The 22,886-nt window shown below is 33.6% G+C and overlaps 1 protein-coding gene across 1 annotated transcript in view; it reads left to right on the forward strand.

The window, feature by feature from the left end:
* The window catches only part of Lrp1b (LDL receptor related protein 1B), a 1,533,520-nt gene that overhangs the window by 1,294,029 nt on the left and 216,605 nt on the right, over positions 1-22,886 (forward strand). Inside the window, exons 57-59 of the mRNA XM_028754677.1 lie at positions 3,407-3,529; positions 5,329-5,510; positions 15,879-16,078. Of these exons, the coding sequence (XP_028610510.1) occupies positions 3,407-3,529; positions 5,329-5,510; positions 15,879-16,078 (505 nt within the window). The remainder of the gene's footprint in view (positions 1-3,406; positions 3,530-5,328; positions 5,511-15,878; positions 16,079-22,886) is intronic.

Raw genomic sequence — 22,886 nt, forward strand, 5'->3', positions numbered from 1 at the left:
TTGGGATTTTTTGGGGGGTTAGGCAATCTATTGGGATAGGTCATCTATCTTATAGCATCACTTATAAAAGAAACCATTTAACATGGACTGACTTACAATTTCAAAGGTTTAGTTCATTGCCATCATGGCAAGAATCATGCAGTCAGATTTGGTGTTGGAGAAGGATCTTAGAATTCTACATCTTGATCCACAGACAGCAGGAGACTGCTTCACTATTCATAGCATGAGCATATGTGAGACCTCAAAACCCACCTCTTCCATAATGACACTCTTCCTCCAACAGGACCACATCTCCTGATAGCAGCACTCCATATGGGCCAATTACTCAAACACTTGAGTCTGTGTAGGGGCATTTTTATTCAAACCACCACACCGTTATTTTCATAATATGAAGACAAAGTAAAAAGAGGTTGCTTATGTTAATTGTAATAACATGTTGAACATTTGACATTTATATTGTTATTACTAGAACTTAGATGATAAAAAAAGAGAAATAAAAAAAACCCACACACCTTTTCTTTCCATAATTTTCTGGATTGTTTCTATTCACAATCCACTTTAATTCTCAGGGATTCTTGGAAAGAAGTAAAGTAAGAACATGAATTATTTAACCTTGGCTTGACTCTTATAATGGAGTAAGTGGATCAAAGATCCCACAGTTATTATCAAATTCTGAATATTTAGAGGAAAAGTAGAGAATGAAATCAGACTACGTAATTACCATGCTTATTAATGCTGCTTCCCCAAAGCTAAGCTTAACAAGCAAGATTTCTCTCTTCCTGGAGGTTGCAGACCTTAAACTTAAGATTCATACAAACTGAAGGTTACCAACCTTAGAGTGAAAGTTGATGAAATTAAGTTCTCCATCTCCTAGCACCAATAGTCTTGTAATTGAGAATAATTTGTATACGGACAAATTTTTCTTCCCTTTGAATGAAACAAACAGTTCAATTTCTGATCCATATTTTCTTAGTCTACTGAGACTATAATTAGATCAGCCTTAAAAGGTGTTTAAAACAAAGCTAACTCATGATAAATCATTTGAAAAATTCAGGAGGTAAAAATCCCAGATCTTGGTAATACAATGCTCAAATAAAACAAAACTATAGCATACCCAAGCCAAACATTGGGGCATCCAAATCGAATACCTGAGTTTATGTTGTTTGCCTACTTGCCAGGAAATCTATACCCATGGCTCTGAAGGGAAGCTTTTTCTCTCTTTCCCATTATGAGGAATAAATATCTAGTTTTTCCTTGACCAAATGTAAAATAAGGCTACAACTAAAATAGTAATCTTGAATAATGGAGCATTTGAAATGAGAAATGCTACTGCCACATCTTTTCCAGGTAATCAGATAACTACCCAGATAGTGTATGGCTTAGTACTTTAAGGATACTCTACCTCAAGTTAGATGAGTGTTCTTTTCTAGTTACTCCTCTAATAATAGTTTTATTATTATAAAATGCTATAATAATTTCATATCTAATATTAACTTTCCTATTAAAGTCATATCTCTTTGAGTTTACGGAATCATTTATAATAAATACTCTTATTCAGATTCTTTTTTTCTACTTGAAAAATGCACTTAAAAACATGGTTGCAAAAACTCCAAGACATTATCATAAGGCATAGAAAATGAAAGCAGAAGAGTGATAGGGTGACTTATATTAGTCTTTATGTGACATTTTTGTTCTGATCTTTCTTACATAGGGCATAATAACCCCACTTAACCACAGCATGGGACTTGAATCAAACCTCAAGGAAGCCCAGCTTTCCTCCCTGAACTGGGCAATTCCAAATGTCTCCCCCTAGTGGTTATATGTCATGTATTAGCTTTGCAATATTTTCCAAATAACCAAAGCTACACAGTGAGATTCATGTAAGGATATAGCTGCCATTGTGTGGCTAGTCTGAGATAAAAATCAAATGGTTATGCTTGATTTGATGACTAAGTTATAATGTTCCAATTTGTTTATTTTAATATAATTTATCTTATTGAGTTTTCTATCATTTAATTTTTAAGGACAAACAAATTTTAGCATATTATACATACTTTCTTCTTGTTCACATTCTTCCCCTACTCTTCTTTCCTGTTCTCCTGTCTTTTTCCTACTGCTCCATTTCTGACTCAGTAGATCTTATACATAAGTTAGAATAAAAATAAATGAAGAGAGTCCCAGAGTCATAAAAATAAAGCTAGAATGGGGTTGCCCTTTAAAATGAGCTTTATTATGAGAGAATCACATAGTCTAGACCGTTCTGATGAAATCATGAAATAGAACAATATGAAAGATAGTTACTATATATGGCGTGATGGGAATCCTGAAAGGAGGAACAGGCTCATCAGTTTGGAGAAGAAATCAATTTTCTGACTTATCTAGGTCTTTAGGTATGTGCTTAGTGTTAAGATTAGTTTTCAGTCTGCCCACAAGTTTTATGGTCTTGCTACAGTAAATAAATTAGTCATCGTCCCCATATCCTCACCAGTAATTATTGTTATGCTTCCTTTTAAAATTTTATTTACTTTTTAATTTACATTTATTTTCATGCAATACATTTTGACTATATTTTTTCCTGTATCCAAATTCTTGTAGATATTACCCATCTCCTTAGGAGCCTAACCTCATGCTGTCTTTTTCTCTAAAAACACACAAATAAATAAATAAATAAATAAATAAATAAATATGTAAATCAAAACAGCCAACAAAACAACCAAACAACCAAACAAATATAAAACCCAACAAGACGAAAATTACCAAATCAACCAAAAAACTAGAGTCTGTTTTGTGTTGGCCAACTATTTTCAGGCACACAGCCTTTCCTGGAGCATTAATCAGTAAATGATTAAATCCAGTGTCATTCCACTGGGGAAAGCTCATATTTCTCTCTCCCAGCAGTCATCAATTGCAAATAGCTCCTTGGTTTTGGTGAGATTTTGTCCATCTCCTATTTTCAGTGATGAATTTATTCTATTTTGCACCTGTAAGCATCTTGTGCTTTCTTGATTTAACTTTTTCCATATCAACTTTAATAGTTTGTTCTTGTATGAAGACAGTTGATCCAATTTCAAGAGAGAAAGGATAAAGGCAGAGGGACAGAATTAATTTATTGCTGTAAAATTCTCTCTTTAATTTTTTTCACATTGTTGTGTGTTTATTTATTTCAAGATTGTAAATATTGGAAAAATTTCTTTCTTATTAGGACATTATTTTCTAATGAATAATATATCTTTTGAGCATGGATTATGAAGAAAATGTGAACATATTTTGTTCTTAAAATATTTGTCACCAATGTTAGTGTAATGTGCAATCATTTATACTCAAAGAGAGATGTTGACTTCTCTGGATGCTAAACATTAGAAATAATCCTAATTGTTATTGAAAGTGTGTTCCTTCTTACTTTTAGGGATTAAACAATGTTATTGCTATAGACTTTGATTATAGAGAAGAATTCATATATTGGATTGATTCTAGCAGACCCAATGGAAGTCGCATAAACAGAATGTGTCTAAATGGAAGTGACATCAAGGTAACTATATATAGGGAGAATTACTGAACTCTTCATTGGTATTGAATAGGATATAGCATCTTATTTGATAGCAAATCATTGTGTGTAGATCTTATTAGCTTAGATTCAATTTTATACTTTCACTGTATAAATAATTAAAATTTAAATTGTAAATGAGATATTTTATTTTCATGTTGAATTTTTATTATTTCCTGCTATTTGATATTATTTGTAACTTTAGCAAACAATGGATAGTTAGCTGAAATTTTAGTACTTCTAAAATTTAATTAATTGGAAATAGTTGATTGTACATTTGTACAATTATTAATGATTTTATTACCTTATAATTAAATACATGTCACATTCTAGATATGAGCTATTTAGTACCACTTTAATGTTATCCTAGATTTTAAATAAAAATACAACTTTGGTATGTATGCTGCAAGATGTACTATATAGAAGTTGTTAGGGGCTTAAGAAATGGTTCAGGCACTAAGAGTAATTGATGCTCTTGAAAAGGACCTAGCTTTAATTTCCGGCAGCCACATATGATGGCTCATAAATGTCTATAACTCCTCTTCTAGGGTCAGAAAGCTCTATTCTGGCATCTGTGGGTACCAAGCATGCAAATGGTTACACAATAGATACATGGAGGTGCTGACATTTGCACATGTAAACAAACAAAAAATAATAAATAAATAATACTTCTTTTAAAGACTTGTGAATCATAGGACTATAGGAGCAGGTTGCTTATCAGGGCAATGATATAGTTAAAAGAATGAGAAGATTTTATTCTCTGAAATTTTTTTGAAAGTCTGTATCAAATCTATGAAACTAAATCATGTAGTTTCTTATAATATGTTTTAATAATGTTCACTTTTATATTTTGAACATACCTTTTTGATATTATATCTCTATCAACTTCCAACTCTCATTCTATTGTTACCTTAAACTAGTTCATTGATGTTCATTGAAACAGCAATGTCAATTTTCAAATTTGATGATTTGAATTTGGATGAAAAGTGAAGCAAATATATCTTGTAGTTAAAACACTAAGGCAGTCTCATGGTAGCTTCAAATCCTCCTGCTTCTCTCTGTCATTACCACTGGATGCTTAGACAAAGGATGACTCCAAAACTTCATAATTTCTTTGTCTCTGCTTATACAACTGCCCTCTATGATTCAACTTTTTTCCTTTCACATAGTCATAAAAGTACTAAGAATTCAAATACTTATCATATGTAACAGGAATTACTTATACATCTTATGAAAAAACATGTACTTTACACCTAAAGCCAAACACCTTAGGAATTGTACTGGTTGGAATCACAAGTGAAACTCTTTTATTTCTACTTGCTTATGTTCAAACACAGTGCACACTCCTGATTCTTAATATTATGCTACGTAGGGTAAAAGGATTTGTGAGAGTAGGGAGAATATTAGTAAAGCCATGATAACATCTGATAAAATAAATATCAATAATGGTTTGTATGCATATGTGCTAGAAAGTTTTTCCCAAAGTTTGAGAGGGTTAGCAGATAAATTCTAATGAAATAAAGTCACCAACTGTGCATCTACTTAGGATCTATTTATTTGCATTATTTTCTACAAACGTATAAGTAACTTCTAGAAAACTAAATGCACATTGCATAATTCTCTTAAATAAGTAATGTGTTGTGGTAAATTGTTCTCTTCTTTATCTAAATTTAATTTCTTCAGTTTAAATGGAATTCTGTATCTCAATTAAAATCAAGAAACAATTGCTTGATTCTTATTGAAGCCATTTATATTGTTAACTTTCTAAATTCTTATTTTGTTAGGTAGTGCATAACACTGCTGTCCCCAATGCACTTGCTGTTGATTGGATTGGCAAAAACCTCTATTGGTCTGATACAGAGAAAAGGATAATTGAAGTATCCAAACTCAATGGCTTGTACCCTACTGTACTTGTTAGCAAAAGGCTGAAGTTTCCCAGGGACCTGTCTTTAGATCCACGAGCCGGGTTTGTAAACTGTTAAAAATCCTAAATTTTTAGACTACTCTCATTGTGACAACACTCTAGGTTATTAAAATGAAAATTAAAGTAATATGTGAATGTATAGAACTTTTTATAATCAAGTTTAGTAAGTCAAAGCAATGAAATTAAAATCTATTTAAAATATCTGCTTTCTAAATATAAGGAAAAAAATCCAAAAAGGTCAATGAAATGAATACAACAAAAAGACTTACCTGACGTTGATGCCTCACACTGTGGAAAAGGAAAGACCGTGTAAGGGTTGACATGATCAAAGCTGTATACAATATAAGCACAGCTTTTAGAGCAGGAGACGTATTTGTCACCTATAGACAGCAAATGAGATTGCATCATCAAATGAATTCAAGAGGAAAAGCAGAGTATCATGAGAAAGATCAGTTTTGGAGCATGAGAATGGCGAAAGTATTGTAGACATTTTTGAGCAGCAGGTCACATCTATTAATGTGTCAAACCTCTATGGTGAGGGAAAAATCTACACAGTATGACCATTTTTATCTACTTCCAATTACATTGTTTTGGCATGTACAGAATGCACGACTTTCAATTTTTACACTATAGCATAGCAAAATTACATGCTTAAAATTACTTCTGTAGTTCAACCTATCTGGGATGCAGATTAAAAGAACAAATATAGTGAAAACAGGTTGTAGTAAGATAGGAGGTCTTCTGAGAAGCCAGAAGAAGCTTAGTGGAAACTCACTTTCCAATGTGTATTTTGATAAGTGACTTTATTGATCATACTTTAGACTCCATTTAATTTTGGTTATTACTAATACAGTCTATCTCCGTTTTATGTCTTTCATGTTTACAAGTGGGAAATGATTATTTCATAATATACAGTACAGTTTAATTTTAAAAACTAATTTGGCTAAAGTATATAGAATCATACAAGATTTGCACTGTATTGCTGTTTCTAAGAGAGTATACACATTTCAACTTTTCTCTATGTAGTTATGAAATAATTTATTATGTTTTACTACTTTGATTTACCATAGTAATATAATGTTTAAAGGAATTTAACCAAACCTTTTATACATATAAGTGTTCCTATGAGCATTTTAGTAAATATTTGTCAGATATCCTGAATTTAGCCTCTACTTATATTCATTCATAAGTTTGTAGATTATTTCACTGTTTTGTCATTTTGTCAGAAACTTTTTATTTGACTATCTCATTTGTTGTACTGCTTAGAAACTCAAACTGGTTGGACTTCTTCTCCTAAGTCATGGAAGATCCTTTACTTTTAATAAAAGAAACATTGCCGGTTTATAAATATAAATAGTATTTCAGAATTTCTTGAAGCAAACATTGTTCACAGTCTGTTTAGTGCAGATAATCAGTGTCTGGGTTTTATTTCTCTCAGGATCGAATTATTACCCCATAAACTGAACACAGTGTTCAGTTGTTATCAACATAATTCTATCACTAAAACTGTCAATTAAAATAGTTAAGGAGATATTATTGTGGATAGTATAAAGGATTCCTTTGATTTTTCATTTTTGGATAGTATTTGGATTATAATACATGTATACCATTTTATAACCAAAGAAATAAATAAAATGGTATAATTTTATCAAACAAAGCCACCTATTATAATAGCTACAATTCAGTAGTGCCAATTTTAACATTGTTCTCCTGGTTCTTCTGAAGGAGGCAATAGGTAATCTGGATTTTAGCAGTTTTAAGAAGAGTCTCAGACAGAGAGTGCCTTTCCTTTATAAAATGTTGTATGGATCCAATTCAAAGATCCCACCTAAATTTATGAAACTGTTAAATAAAAATATAATTAAGCCTTTTCACATTACATCACTACTCTGATTTGCATGGGATTTAATCTACAATTATAACTAATGTCCTATTTTATGAAAAGTTGTGAATTTTTTTCCTGATGTTGGTGAGAGATAAGTCAAGGATTGACCATGAGATCAATGAGCTATTTAATGCAACAAAATATCTAAACTTTGAAAGGGCATTTTGAGACTGTTTTCTAAATTTGCTTCAGAGAAAAATGTAATTATTTTTATGACTTTTCTTATACTACGTATAAGAATTTTTCAGAACCATTTAGTATGTGCAATATTAAACTGGGGCTTTAATTCAATTTCTGGGCTGTAGTCCCACATTTTTCAACTACATCAATTTGAAATTTTAGTAATAAAATGACTATGGGTTGAGAGTCTTTTTTCCCATAAACACCCAAACAAAGGGCGAAGAAGCTGGAAGCACACAAGTCCTTTATATTCCCATCAGAACAGTTAAACTTTCTTTCATAAAAGGAGTAGGCTAAACATGAATTTGTAATATAATATTTAAATCATTGCAAGCATGATTTATTGTTTTAAATACAAGTCCTCAAACACCCTTTCTAGAACTCTTTCAGTGAACTGTAATATTAAGTCCATATTTATGTCAAAAAATTTATTTTTGTTTGACTATTTTTTTCCAAATGATCTAGTAGCTAAGTGCTGAAATAATAGCATGCATCATTCTGATGATTATATGTAAAAGTTACATTCCATACTCTGCATCAACATAAGTTATTGCTGATAAATGTGATGATGCAAATTATCTTATGAAGATTATTTCATACTTACATATTTTATCGTATGTCAGTCCTCCCCAAGACAAGGGAAATATAGGAAGAGACACACAAGGTGGGAAAATGATTGGCTTGTAGACCTACTCGGATGAGAATTTTCATATTTTGTGTTTATCCACTTTAATAATATCATTGTTTTTCAAGATTATCGGAAATATTCCTATGTGAAATATTTTCTAAATGTCTCTAAGTGGACATTATATTTAAGAATATAGAACTGCCTTTTGTTGTAAACGCCTTATATTTACATCTAGAAATTGAGATTGAGTATTTTTAGCTTAAAGATCATGGTGTCTGTTAAACTCACAGTGGACCAGGGTAATAAATGGATAAATGGAGATACACAAAAGTGTGAGGTCAGAGTTATAAAGACATATACCTCTGCCAAAGCAGATACATAGTTGAACTGGAAATGATCTACATATTTCAAAGAAATCACTGATGGAGGAAGAATGCTTACTGTGTTAAAGAGATGACAAGATAAAATTTCAATTTCTAATTTTGTATAGAAAGCAAATAAATATTCCATTGAACTTTGCAGTTACATAAAAACACATCTCCTGATAATTCTGTAATTAGAAATAGTTGAATTCAGTATATTTCTATTTAGGCATAACCCACAAGAAATGAGCATGCATGATTATTATTACAATTCAGATATAGAGCTACACTTAGGAGAAAGAAGCTTCACTGTTACATAAATTATGAAAACAAATAAGCCTGTGATACTAATAATTTAATTCATTTCAAACAACCATTTCTTCAAGAATCGAGAGATTGTTGTTATAGTTACAACCATATAGTCTGGAATATTTGTATATAATGTAATTATACAATAGATACTATTTGGCACTAACAATTTTCTTATGTGATCTTGGATATAGATTGTTTACTATTTGGCACAATTTAGAACTATAAGCACTTCTATTGTTGAAATTATTTCCATATTAATTATGACAAGCAAACTTTGTTAACTAAAAATCACTTTTATTCTTTACGTTTAACATGTATTATAGGAAAATAGAATGTTTAAATCTTTTTTTTAAAACCTTTGTACATAAACATCAATATTTGTCATCATATATAATAACATTGTCCAGGAGGATTTGGTATATGACATGAATTAGTTAAGTCCCATTCTCACATGTCTGTTATCTAAAACGTTATCAGCAGCAAAGCAAATGCTGGTGGGTGGAGAGTTTCCTATTTGCTTTTTCTTTCATTGTATTAAGAAATCCATATTATTTATTTATTTACACTCCAGATTTTATTCCCCCCAACCACCCTCTGACCGTTCCACATCCCATACCTCCCATCCATCCCTCCCTGTCTCCACGAGATTGTCTCTACCCCACAACCCCACCCCCACCTGACCTCTAAACTCCCTGGGTCCTCCAGTCTCTTGAGGATTATGTGCATCATCTCTGATTGAACACAGACCTAGAAGTCCTCTGCTGTATATGGGTTGGGGGCCTTACGTCAACTGATATATGATGCCTGGTTGGTGGTCCAGTGTTTGAGAGATCCTGGAGGTCCAGTTAATTGAGACTGCTGGTCCTCCTACAGGGTTGCCCTCCTCCTCAGCTTCTTTCAGTCTTTCCCTAATTCAACCACAGGGGTCAGCACCTTCTGTCCATTGGTTGGGTTCAAATATCTGTGTCTGACTCTTTCAGCTACTTTTTGGGTCTTCCAGAGGGTAGTCATGATAGGTCCCTTTTGTGAGCACTCCACAGCCTCAGTAACAGTGTCAGGCCTTGGGACCTCTCCTTGAGCAGGATCACACTTTGGGCATGTTGCTGGACCTTCTTTTCCTCAGGCTCCTCTCCATTTCCATCCCTGTGGTTCTTTCACACAGGAAAAATTATGGGTCAGGGTGTTTACTGTGAGATGGCAACCTCCTGCCTCATTTGACGCCATCTTCCTGCTGGAGGTGGGCTCTGTAAGTTCTCTTTCCCTACTGTAGGGCATTTCATCTAAAGTACCTCCCTTTGACACCTGAGAATCTCTCACTTCCCAGGTGTTTGTTAAATTCTGGAGGGTCCCCTCAACCTCCTACCTCCCTACTTTGCCTGTTTCCATTCTTTCTGCTGGCACTCAGGTCTTCCCCCAATACCAGATCAGGTTTCCCTCTTTCCTCCCAACCCCATCCACTTTCCCTCCCAGGTCCTTCCCTCCATCCCCATTTGTGTTGTTTCTTCTCCCTCCCAAGTGGGACTGAGGTGTCCTCACTTGGGCCCTTCAGCTTTTTGGTTCTGTAGACTGTATCTTGGGCATTCTGTATTTTTTTTTCTTGGCTAATATTTGCATATTAGAGAGTACATACCATGCATGCCCTTTTGAGTCTGAGTTACCTCACTCAGGATATTTTCTAGTTCCATCTATTTGCCTGAAAAACTCAGGATGTCCTCATTTTTTTTCTCAAATCGAAATTAATTCACACAGGGGTTATAAACACATAAAGGCAGGATGTGGGGAAGGGAATGACACTGGAGTGTGGGTGTTCTTGGGGAATACAAATATCTTCAGAACCGTGTATCGGCTAGGTGAAGGTTCAGGGGACAATTCACTATGACTCTGCCTATGACTCGCTTGTCCTTATCTAAGTTGGTATTGTCTGCCAAGGTTACCTATTTACAAGGTCTATGACTACTCAGGCTTGTAAATTTCCACAAAAGCTGCCTGTTGACATTAGTTTACAGCCATCTGTTTCAATATTTTTCCACTGAGACCCAAGACTTGGTGTTAGTATACATGCATTACAGGCCTATTGCTGATTTTAGGCCTATGGCTGATTTTAGGCCTACAGTCTGTATGCAGGGCTGCCCCAGACATCTCCTCCCTTCTCTAAGTATAGAAGGGCTGTGGCAATTCTAAACTTGCAAAGGCGGGGATAGAGGCGTGACCTCCAGTATTTGAAGGGGACCTTGTAATGGCTCCAGTCCCCCTGTCGTTGTCCAGTGAGGCATGAGGGCCATACCTGTCCCGATGTCTTTTTTCTGGAGAGGGGATACTTTTGACATCAACCCCTATGCAGTCAGGCTTGTCCCTCAGGGAACTCAGATAGATATTTTTATCTTTTATTTATATTCCCTTGCAGTACTTAGCCTCGCAGCCTAAGCAAGAATTCAGATCGCCTGTCAGAGGGGTTCTGGGTGGCCCCTCTCTGCTTGGTCTAGGGGTAGAAGTCCCCCCTTTTGGGTTGGGTGGAGATGGGTTTTGGAAACACCCTGTATAAAGTAACAACCTCATCTTGAGTCTCGTGGTCCTCCATAGCTAACTTAGGATAATGTATCTGAGTAGGTTTTGCTACCAAATTATTTATCTGTTGTATCACAGAGTTAGTCCGCCTATTTGAGGGCCAGGGACCAGCAGAAAAAAAGCAAAAAGAACTCAAATAATGGTCCCAAGATGGAAGGAAATAGGGTTGACAACCTTGGAGAGGCTGCAAACCACTCCTTGTACCAGCATTCATCTGTCTCTTTCCCTCTCTGATTTTTCTTAGGGCCTTCACTACCTATTTCATGCTTTCTTTAACCCTCCTTGTCTTGTCTATGTAAAGGCAACCTTCTTCTTTGAGGATTGTACACAGTCAAGAGCTGTATGTAGCCTTTTCTATTGTACTAGAGTAAATCAAGTCCAATAAGGATCTTTGCGATTTTAGGAGGTCTCTGTTTGGTGTAAGGTGGAATCTCAGGGTCATTTTGATTTCCATTCCTCTGATCACTAAGGACTTTGAACATTTCTTGAGGTGCTTCTCAGCCATTTGAGATTCCTCTGTTGTGTATTCTTGGTTTAGTTCTATACCCCATTTTTTGATTGGGTTGTTTGGTCTTTTGGTGGTTAGCTTCTTGAGTTCTTTATGTATTTTTGGATATTATCCCTCTCTCACATGTGGGGTTAGTGAAATTTTTTTTCACAATCTGGAGGTTGCTGGTTAGTCTTATTAACTATGTCCTTTGTCTTACAGAAGCTTTCGAGTTTCAGGAGGTCCCATTTATCAATTCTTGAGCTTAGATCATGAGCCATTGGAGTTCTGTTTAGAAAATTTGCCCCTGCACCAATGAGTTCAAATGGAGAAATCTCCCATGTTCATGGATTGGTAAAATTAATATAATAAAAATGGATATCTTACCCATGGCAATCTACAGATTCAATGCAATTCCCATCAAAATTCCAATTCTTCAAAGACATGGAAAAAGCAATTCTCAAATTCATCTGGAAAGGCAAAAAATCCAGAATAGCTAAAACACTTCTTAACAATAAAAGAACAGTTTGGGAAATCACCATCCCTAACCTCAAGCTTTACTTCAGAGTAATAGTGATAAAAAAACTGCATGGTACTGGTACAGAGACAGACATGTTGATCAATGGAATAAAACTGAAGATCAAGAAATAAAACACACACTTATGGACAGTTGATCTTTGATAAACATGCCAAAATATGCAATGGAAAAAAGAAAGCATCTTCAATGAATGATGCTGGTCCAACTGGCTGACTCTATATAGAAAAAATGAATATAGACCCATATTTGTGACCTCGTACAAAGCTCAAGTCCAAGTAGATTAATGACCTCAACATAAAACCAAATACACTGAATCTAGAAGAAGAGAAAGTGGGAAAGAGCCTTCAACTCATTGGCACAGAGGGAAATTTCGTAAACAAATTCATATTTAACTTCCCATATGAGATATAGTTCTAAGCTCTGAAGGCATGAATGTAAAGAAGCACGAGGGAAAAGAACTCTCACTTCCAGGGTACTTTTGAAATTATAGATGAATATCACATTGCTACAGTACATATAATAGTTGTAAAAAATAGTCGTTTCGGGGATCATAGAGTTGAAGCCACAACAAGCAAACATTTTTACATAGGTAGTTAAACAGAAGTTCTATTTTAAAGTAAAACACCCATTTTGCTTATAGAAGAGTTGTAAACAACTTTGAAAAATACATGCATATTAAGTATTTTCTATATATCTAAAGGAGAAAAAGTTTTGCCTTTGAAATATAACAGAGATCCTGTTAGGGTCACTTATACTCAGTGGAATGGTACCTTCCTTCAGTATAGTAGAGATTTTCTTAGTATTGTTTGGTCTAATCTGCATTTCATTTTGTAATTCAAGTGATAAGTATGGAAGAAATCCAGGAACATAATATATTTATGCAGGAACAATCTGATACAGTAAGTAACCCATTAGGTTGAAACTATTAAATGCATATTTAGTCACATATGCTATATATAGATGTTGCATAATAATATTACTAGATACTCACTAGCATGCTTATTTATATTTTTTTGAGCATTAGTTCCTACAATTTTTATAATGACCTTATAAAATTGAGGTTACTGTTGGTTTTCTCAAGACTTGAGAAAATTTAAGCTCATAAAGATTAATTAAATCTAGGTTTACACAATCATGGGAAAACTTGGAATTTGAATGAAAGCAAGCTGTTTCTAGGGAATAATACCTTAGGACTCCACATAACACTTCGTTGAGAAGATGTTAATCTGCATACTAATAGAGACTGGAGTCTGTATTGTAATTATACAACTATCATTAAAGACTAAATATATGTCATATATATATATACACACACACACACACATCCACTTCACACATATATATGTATATGTATATATGTGTATTTCACAGACACACATACACACACACACATACACACACACACATATATGTATATATATATATGAGGCTCCATAATATAATGGTGACTCAGTTTACAACTCGTATTACTATAAAAGCCTGAAAAGATAATATTCTACACCTCTCACACACTCACAGTCTGCAATCAAGTCTTATTGTATCCTAAAATCTGAAAGAAATGGCTGCTTTTCATAAGGAATTTTAAAGCTAATTATAAAAATAAGTTTCAATTCCAAGTAAAGATAAATTTCCTTAACAAATTCCACCAATTATGATGCAATCTCTTTTTACTATAATTGTGAAATAATTCTGCCTTAATATTGCCATGATCATGTGTATTGAATTCACTCATAAGGCCATTTTAGGCAAACATACTTTCTCATTTTGCCTTTTATCTCCCAGTGCTTAGAGATATTCGCAACATAGTCTGGTATCAAGAACTGTTCCACTATATAGTACTCCATCTGCTTAAGTAGTTCAGTATGGTGTGTTAGCTATTTTCTGTCACTGACTTAAGGCAAATGATTAGGGACCTTACATCATCATGTATTGTCCTATATCTGCAACAAAGCAAAATAACTTTTATTGCACTTATTCTGTATATATCTAAGGAAATAGACATTTTTGCCTGGTGGTGAATAACAGTAGCAGAGATCCTTTATTCTTTTCTTAGTTCCTCCCAAGAATATATTTCTTCAAACCTACCATGAACATATGAACTAACATTAATCAAGAAATAAATTGTGGGGAGCAGAGGGAACGATATAAATTACATGTTTACAAACATGTCTTTTAATTTAAAAAACACAAGTAAGGGCACATGTCATGAGGAACATAATGAACACAGAAGCAAAAAGCATTCAATCATAACCTGGAACTGACATGGACTAACTAGAAACTGATTGAATATAACTCTTGTGAAAAATTTTAAATATTATTTATGTACCCTTTTTGCTTTTCACTATGAAGACTTGTATTTGGGCCTTGCACATATAGGGCAAAATGTGGCTTCCTGGAAACCTCATCTCTGGATACTTTTACATTTAAATCACATATCACATTTTTAAAATTCATACAGAATATTTTTACAATATAATCTTGATTATACATCTCTCAAATCTGATTAATTATAGGCTAAGAAGTTTACTTAGAAGAAAGAAAATAGCTAGAAAAACAGAATGGATTAATAAGCCTCAAATATGATAATTAAAAGACATAAAGAATCCACTAACAGTGATTTGATAAGATTTTCTGACACAAGTAAAATTAGTTTAAATACAGCATTATTCCTCAGTAATGTGTTGTTAATCTCTTTTTTGTATTTCATAGCATGCAGTATTAATGGTTAACCCAGCCTGATTAGAATTACTCTCAACAGTATCAATATAAATTTTATTTTGCTCAGTCCTCACTTACTGTCCCAGAGCTTCTGATATTGTAGTTCAAAAGTGCTATGATATAGAAAGTGCTGTGACGACAGACACTCTCCTCACGTGTCATTAGATACAAGATGCCTGACAGATACATATGGCTCCTGTAAGCTTAAGATGTAGCAATCAAGTTAATTTAAATTTTCTGAGTTTATCATGTAAATATCAACAATTATACCTATATAGTTTTTAATTAATGATAATGTCTATTCAAAGCAATAAAATGACTTCTACAGTTTAAATGTATAAGAAGTCAAAATTAACAGTAGATAGGTAGTAGATAGATGGGTGATAGACGGATAAAACAAGAATTGGTTGGTTTTTTCTTTTGATAATATAGATACCTTTCACAATTTTACATTCATTAATTGTATGCATCTAAGAGTTTGCAGGTGTAAAAATAATCTATGTTTTTTGTATATTAACAGCAACATATGTTTAATGTTAAATGAACATCCCCAGCCTACTGATTGTTCATTTGAAAAAAAAATGTAAGAACAGTTTACACTGAAGCCAGTCATGAAAGCCACAGTTCAGAGATACACGGAATTAATTTGGAAACAGTGACACAAAAGGCAAATATTTTGTAATGTTTTACTCCAGCAGAGCAGTCAATGAAATGGCTATTGATTTTGTTTCCTAGGAATTTGTACTGGATTGATTGCTGTGAGTATCCTCACATTGGCCGTGTCGGAATGGATGGAACAAATCAGAGTGTTGTCATAGAAACCAAGATTTCTAGACCTATGGCACTAACAATAGATTATGTCAACCATAGACTCTACTGGGCTGACGAAAATCACATTGAATTTAGCAACATGGATGGATCTCATAGACACAAAGGTTGGTCTAACAGTATAAACATGTCAGTATTTTCAAGTACCGAAAATACTAATTTAAATATTTTTTCATCAAACATATTACTTAATTTAAGGTTAATATATTTTTTGAAAGTGTCAGCTTGCTTCAATTATACTTGCCTAAATAAATAAATGGGCAATGGATTTCTAAATTAATATTTATATGTTTCTAACTGAATTTCCATAGAAAGATAAGTTGATTAGGAAGGTGAGGTTTTGGGGTTTTTTTATTGTTGTTGTTGTTTTTTTTTAATTTCAGTCATGTCATTTTTTTTTTTACTTTAAAAGTTGAAAATAGTACTTTTTTATTGACAGTAAAGTAAGACTTCCAGGTCAAGTTAGCACATAATTAATTGTACAGTTATATACTGTAGCAGCAACAATATACAGCTTTCACATCCTAATAACACTCAAGAAATTGTGTATATATATATATGAAATAATATACACACCCACACACATGCACGCATATACAAATATATATATTTCAAACAAAATTCAATACATTGTTGTTTTTACTTTCTATAATACATTAGATTCAAAATTATATGAAATAGGTAAAAAATTGATATAAGTGTAAATCATGACCTAGAAAATGAACATTAAGTAAAACTAAAGGGATATGAAAGTATTAAAAAGAAGTAGACATTTGATTGATCAAGCCTCCAACAATGAGAGAAATATGGACAACCATGATTTAGACAGAGCAAACTACAAATGACTGAAGTGAATTTTCAAAATGTTAGAAATGCATGTAAACATTTTTTTTCCATTGGGTAAAGAAATTGAAATTGTCTTGATTAACATCACTTTGGTTATTTGATATTTTGATTTCCAAACATCTCAAAAACAAGTGATGCAGAGGACCCAGTCCCTTGATGGGATCTAATATAGTGTGATTCTTCCTCTGTCCTTTAAGCTTAGGACAGAATCTAAGAACTAAAGAAAGAGACACATACAGGAAAACAGGGAAGATGCTTTTACTTGTCAGGTGAGACATAGATGTATGCTAGCACAAAAGCCTCAGAAGTCTGGAGCCATGGGAGTCAAAAAGGAGACAAAACTGTCTCAAAGCCTAGCGTCACTAATTTTGCCTAATGCCCCCTATGCTTGTGTTTAAACAATTTCAATTTCCTAACAAGTACTGCTGAGAAGTTGTTGAATTTACTCCTATAACCGATATGTTTATGTACATACAGTTTAATGTTAACAGAACAACTATGATCATTAAGAAACCTGCCAGGATGCAATTAGAGCAGACAGTTGGTCAATATCTAATTTGAAATGTTGATCACAACAAAACAAATCACAACTATACTTAGCTTTTAAAAGTTTTCTCAACCCTAAAGATCTAAAAATTAAAAGTTCCTTGTAGTCATATCTTGACAAGTTTCAAAACTTTATCTGTCCCTATAAATGCAGAGCCTACATTTTTAATACATGAAGTCTACTTCTCTAAGTATGTAAATCTGTGATAAAATTTACTGTATAGAAAGACACACAGAAGCATATATTTTGTTGGTATATATTGAAAATACACTGCAATATAAGACGTTTGCCTGTTCTTAAACTGAATTTAGACATTTTAATATTAAAAATTTATAGGTAAAATACTAGATCTATTAGAAAATATTGACTACATCCTCTGGGGATATATATATATATATATATATATATATATATATATATATATATATGTTGTTGACTAATCCTCTGACAGATTTAATATGAAATAAAATGCACATTAACATTGTGTCTTGCACTCATGAGACTGGTGGTGACTGCAGGTGAAGATACAACACAGTGGAGTTATATGGCATAAAAATGCTTAAAACTAAAACATTTGACTGAGACATTAGTCTATCGTGGTGTTACTAAGTTTACAAATGATTTTAAAAATAGCTAGAGGCTCAAATAGGGAGAATATTAAAGAGAAAAACTTGCTGCACAATCAATATTTTCTACTAGGGATCTCCCAGAAAGACTACTGAGACATTTATTGAGTGACTTGCCGCCAGTATCATGGTACAGGGTAATAATTGCCTGGCACACCCTAATGAGGTGCTGACTGTAGTGAGCCTGAGTGATGCCAACTTTACAGTGAGTGGGAGGAAGAATTCATGTGCTGCATTGGTGAAGATGACTTTGATTGCTCCAGGCACTGGAAGGGTGTGCATATTTAACGCATAAAGTGATACTTCCTTACGATTTTGAGTGGCATTTCTATCTAACCACTTTCCTCTTATACTGACAATCATTGTTACTCTCAGTTTTTTATGTTGTTAAAATGTGAAGTCAAATTCATTGCGAGAGGCATGTTAATCTAAGAAAGAAATGTGGGAGATGGACAACCAACGTTTCAGAACCACATTCTTTAATACAGCAACTTTTAAAAATGAGGGTTCTTAATCCTTAAATTAAGTGTTATGCTTTATAACATGTTTATTTCTCCAGGTTTATTCAATTTTAACCCTAAAGTAATTCTGGAAGTGAAACATACTGTATTTATACATGCTGATTTGTGTTTGAGATAAATTTCATGTTGTGTTTGGACTCAAACATGCTAAGTAGCTGCAGATGGCCTTGAACTTTAGATGTTAATGTGTCTATCTGCAGAATACAGACATAGGCCACTGGTCAAAGTTTATATGGTGCTGGGGCCTTGAGCGCATGGCTTCATGTCTTGCATCCCCCACAATATATATATATTTATTTCACAAACCTCTGTACTTTTCTTTCTTTCTTTGCTTTGAAGATGATACAAAATACTACAAAATACATCCAAGGCACACACATGCCCAGCTGTGTCTTCCTGACTTTCGTTTTCCTATTTAGATTTCTTAACAAGCCCAATATTCCTTGTATCCTGAAACAATATTTTATAAGACTTTACAGTATATTAATTAAAATGCTGGGCTAGAAATGTTAAAATGGAATCATTTGCTCATCTCTGCAATCTACACACACACACACACTCACACACTCACCTAAGTATATATAATTCAGTGTGTTTATCATGGTATTATTTTATAAAATTACATAGGATAAAATATTAATAACATTATAAAATGTTAAAATTAACTTGGATTATTTTATAAATTTCTTTTAAATTACATGTTCATTGATTCATATAGAGTTTTTTTTTCAGATTCCTTCTAAATCATCCATTTCCTCATTCCACAATCAATCACTGATCCTTTGTAAGATACATTATTCTAAACTTTGCAATTATAAAGAAGTCCCTGTCTTCAAGTCAAAGTCATATGGGAAAAACTACTTTGCAGATAAAGGTCTGATTGTAGAAATGGAAACAGGTTTAGTGAAAGCTGTCGAGCACAGACAATTCTTGGTTCTGAGAGACTCTTGCAGCCTCTGCTCCTGGGGAAGTATAGAGTGTTCTTTGTACAGAGGAAAAGGCAAGTGGGGAGTAGAAGGAAACTTGAAACCGTTGTCTGTTAGGTGATTTGTCTATGGCTGAACGGGATAGAAAAAGTAGATGATGACTCAGATGAACAAGAACAAATTGATGTTGTATTTTGACAAGCCTTATATACTTTGTAATTTGGTAGCCATCCTTTAGGTCGTAGGGAGCCATAGCTGGTGTTTAGTTTATAGAATGCTGTTATTAGTTTTGACAGAAGCATGGAAAATGAATGACCCTGGAAGGGCAACCAATTTAAACACTGTTAAATTTCTTCAGGAGAAAATGCTTCCAGTGATAGCTACGGGAATAGGGATGTAGTGCCATATTCGATACTAACTCATCAGCTAAATAGGATAGGTTAACAAACTTAACAGTGGAAAGATTAGGGACGTACATACTAGGTACATGTTTCATATTATTGTCCAGTTACTGAAGAGAAAGTAGCTCCTATATATTATTTTTTTATTTATTCACTTTACATCCTGCTCACTGACCCCTCTCCTGGTCATCCTCTCCCACTATCCTGCCCCCATACACCCTCATCTTCTCCTCTGAGAGGGTGCCCCCTGAGTATCCCACACCCTGGCACATATTAACTATTATATTGTATTATATAGCTTTAAATATAGTTATTTCTTTATTTGGCTTTGACTGATTATGTTCTAAACCAAGCACCCATGTACATAATCCATCTCTTATAAACACATCCATTCATTGAAGTCCTACTGTGTTCAAGACTGTAGATGCTTCTATACTCACTCTTTCTAGACCCATGAAATCCACTCAACATTAATGAAGTTACTACAGAAATCAAATAATTACCACAAAGTCACATAGCTCATAAGCAAGAGACTCAGGTGTAATGGTGATCTGCCAAGATTCAAACCTTAAGTGTTTTCAGTCTTTTATAGACTTCATACTATAAGATGATAAAGAAAATTATGCCTACTTATAATAGCCTGTATCATCAAGGGCTACAATGTATACATGTGTATACATAGACAAAATTATGTCTATCTGAGTTCTTTAGAGCCCATTTAAATGATATGCTAGATTTTCAGTATATTCAATAAATGAGGAAACATAGTAAATAAATAACACAAATAACATAGCTCCATTCGACTTTACCTCATCAAATCCTGTTTTGTTATTTTTTTCTTCTTTAGTGGAGGAGAAATAAAGCAATGTAGCTTAAAATAGAAACTACTGCCTTAGTTCAGTGGTTCTCAATTTGTGGGTCATAACCCCTTTCAAGTAATCCTTTCTGAAAAACTTTTTCACTGGGATCACATATCTAGCATATCTGATATTAACATTATAATTCATATCCAACATTAGCAAAATTAAAGTTATGAAGTAGCAATAAAATAATTTTTTGGTTGCAGCATTAGGAATGTTGAAAATAACTGTATTAGTTTATCTCATCTTCAGGAGCAAATTCTTTTATATGTAGCATTTTATACATAATACTAACCTGTTACTCTAGGTCTATAGGCTGGGAAACTCAAGATCCAGATGTTGGTATATTTGACACTTCTAAAATGCTCTGCTTCATAGAAGGGCCTGAATGTACCTCATGTAATAACAGATTGAGGAAACACTCCAAGAGTCCTTTAATAGGAACACTAATCCCATTCAGTAGCTGAGTATTGATAGAAGATAGATTGATAGATAGATAGATAGATAGATAGATAGATAGATAGATAGATAGATAGAACCAACTCATTCCCAAAGGCTAGTACTGTTACATAGTTTGTTATTTTCAAACTATCTCCTGAGTTTGCAGAAATCTGTAAATCTTACTTGGATATTCCTTTCACAGTATTTGAGCTCTTTTGTCCTTTGTTTGATGCTTGTTGCTAAAATAAAATGAATAAAGTCTCCCAAAATGAACCTCAGCAATGACAAGATATAAACAAACATTCTAACTCCATTATGAAAACCAAATTAAATACCATAAAATTCTATTGAGAACAAAAATTCATTCTATTTTATCAAAGAACATAAATTCAGATTTAGTTCCCATTTTCTATTAACTGTTTCCTTGAACTCATAATATATTAGGAAGATGTTGTCTTGTCAAAGAAAAGGTTGAACATGAAAAGATATTTTTGTTATTTTATTTATTGTAGTAGCTTTTCCTCTGTTTGGGGGCTGATTTCTAAATGCATGGGCAGATAAGATATACATTGTTGGAACTTTTATTAATTTACATATTTCTGTGAAGATGAAGTGTTGGATAGAAATACAAACTATAATTCATTAGTGAGTTGTCTTTTATGTAGTAGACAAACTAAAGAATTTTATGCAATTATGTGGAGTCTCCCTGTTCTCTTAAAGGATAATGTATCCTGGGCCTGAAGCTGTTCATTATACAAGTGTCAGTATCAGTATTCAACCTTGAGGATTAGTCACAACCTACATCCTGTGGGTGCTTCATATCTCTGAGAGTCCAATTTATGTTTTAAAGGGGCTGTTCTCTATGGCTTTTTAAATATACAAATCATATCCCATAAACACTGATATCATGAGAATCTAATTTATGTGTTAAAGGGGCTGTACTCTGTGGCTGTTTTTAAATATCTGAATCATATCTCATCAGTATTAATATCATGATAGCATGCTACAGGGGAAGTAGTATAATATGTATTAAAAGAAATATGGGGTCCCAAATGGAGAAGTTAGAGAAAGGACTGAAAGAGCTCAAGGGGTTTGCAACCCATAGGATGAACAACAGTATCAACCAACCAAACAACCCAGTGCTCCCAGAAACTAAATCACCAACCAAAGAGTACACATGGAGGGTCCCATGGCTCCAGTAGCAGGGGATGGCCTTGTTTGACCTCAATGGGAGGAGAAGGCCCTTGGTCCTGGAAAGGCTTGATGCCCCAGTATAGGGGAAGGCCAAGGCGAGGAGGCAGGAGTGGGTGGGCAGATGGGTGAGCACTCATAGAAGCAAGGGGAGAGGGGATAGTATGGGGGTTTCTGGAGGGGAAATCAGGAAAGAGGTTACATACTAACCTTTGGGAATGAGTTGGTTTTATCATTTTAAATGTAAATAAATAAAATATCCAATTAAAATTAATAATAAAAGACCCTCTTCAATAAATATATTTTAAAAAGAAATATGGAAAATTTAAACACTACTTTTATTTGAGGTTTTGGTCACTTAAAACATCACTCTCTCAGATATGTACAGACAGGTAAGCTAGAGAAGAGGAGGTGTGACTCAAAAGTTCTGTTGCCAAGGCTCCTAGGCTCTGGTCCGTACACTCGGATTTCAGTAAGTTTCTTTTTTGAAATTAAGCTGAGGTGAAACCAGTGATATTTGTTTATAATTAGTTTAGTTATTTACATTCTGTATGTC

Source organism: Grammomys surdaster, unplaced genomic scaffold, assembly GCF_004785775.1.
Source record: "Grammomys surdaster isolate TR1022 unplaced genomic scaffold, NIH_TR_1.0 126035, whole genome shotgun sequence".
Lineage (NCBI taxonomy): Eukaryota > Metazoa > Chordata > Mammalia > Rodentia > Muridae > Grammomys > Grammomys surdaster.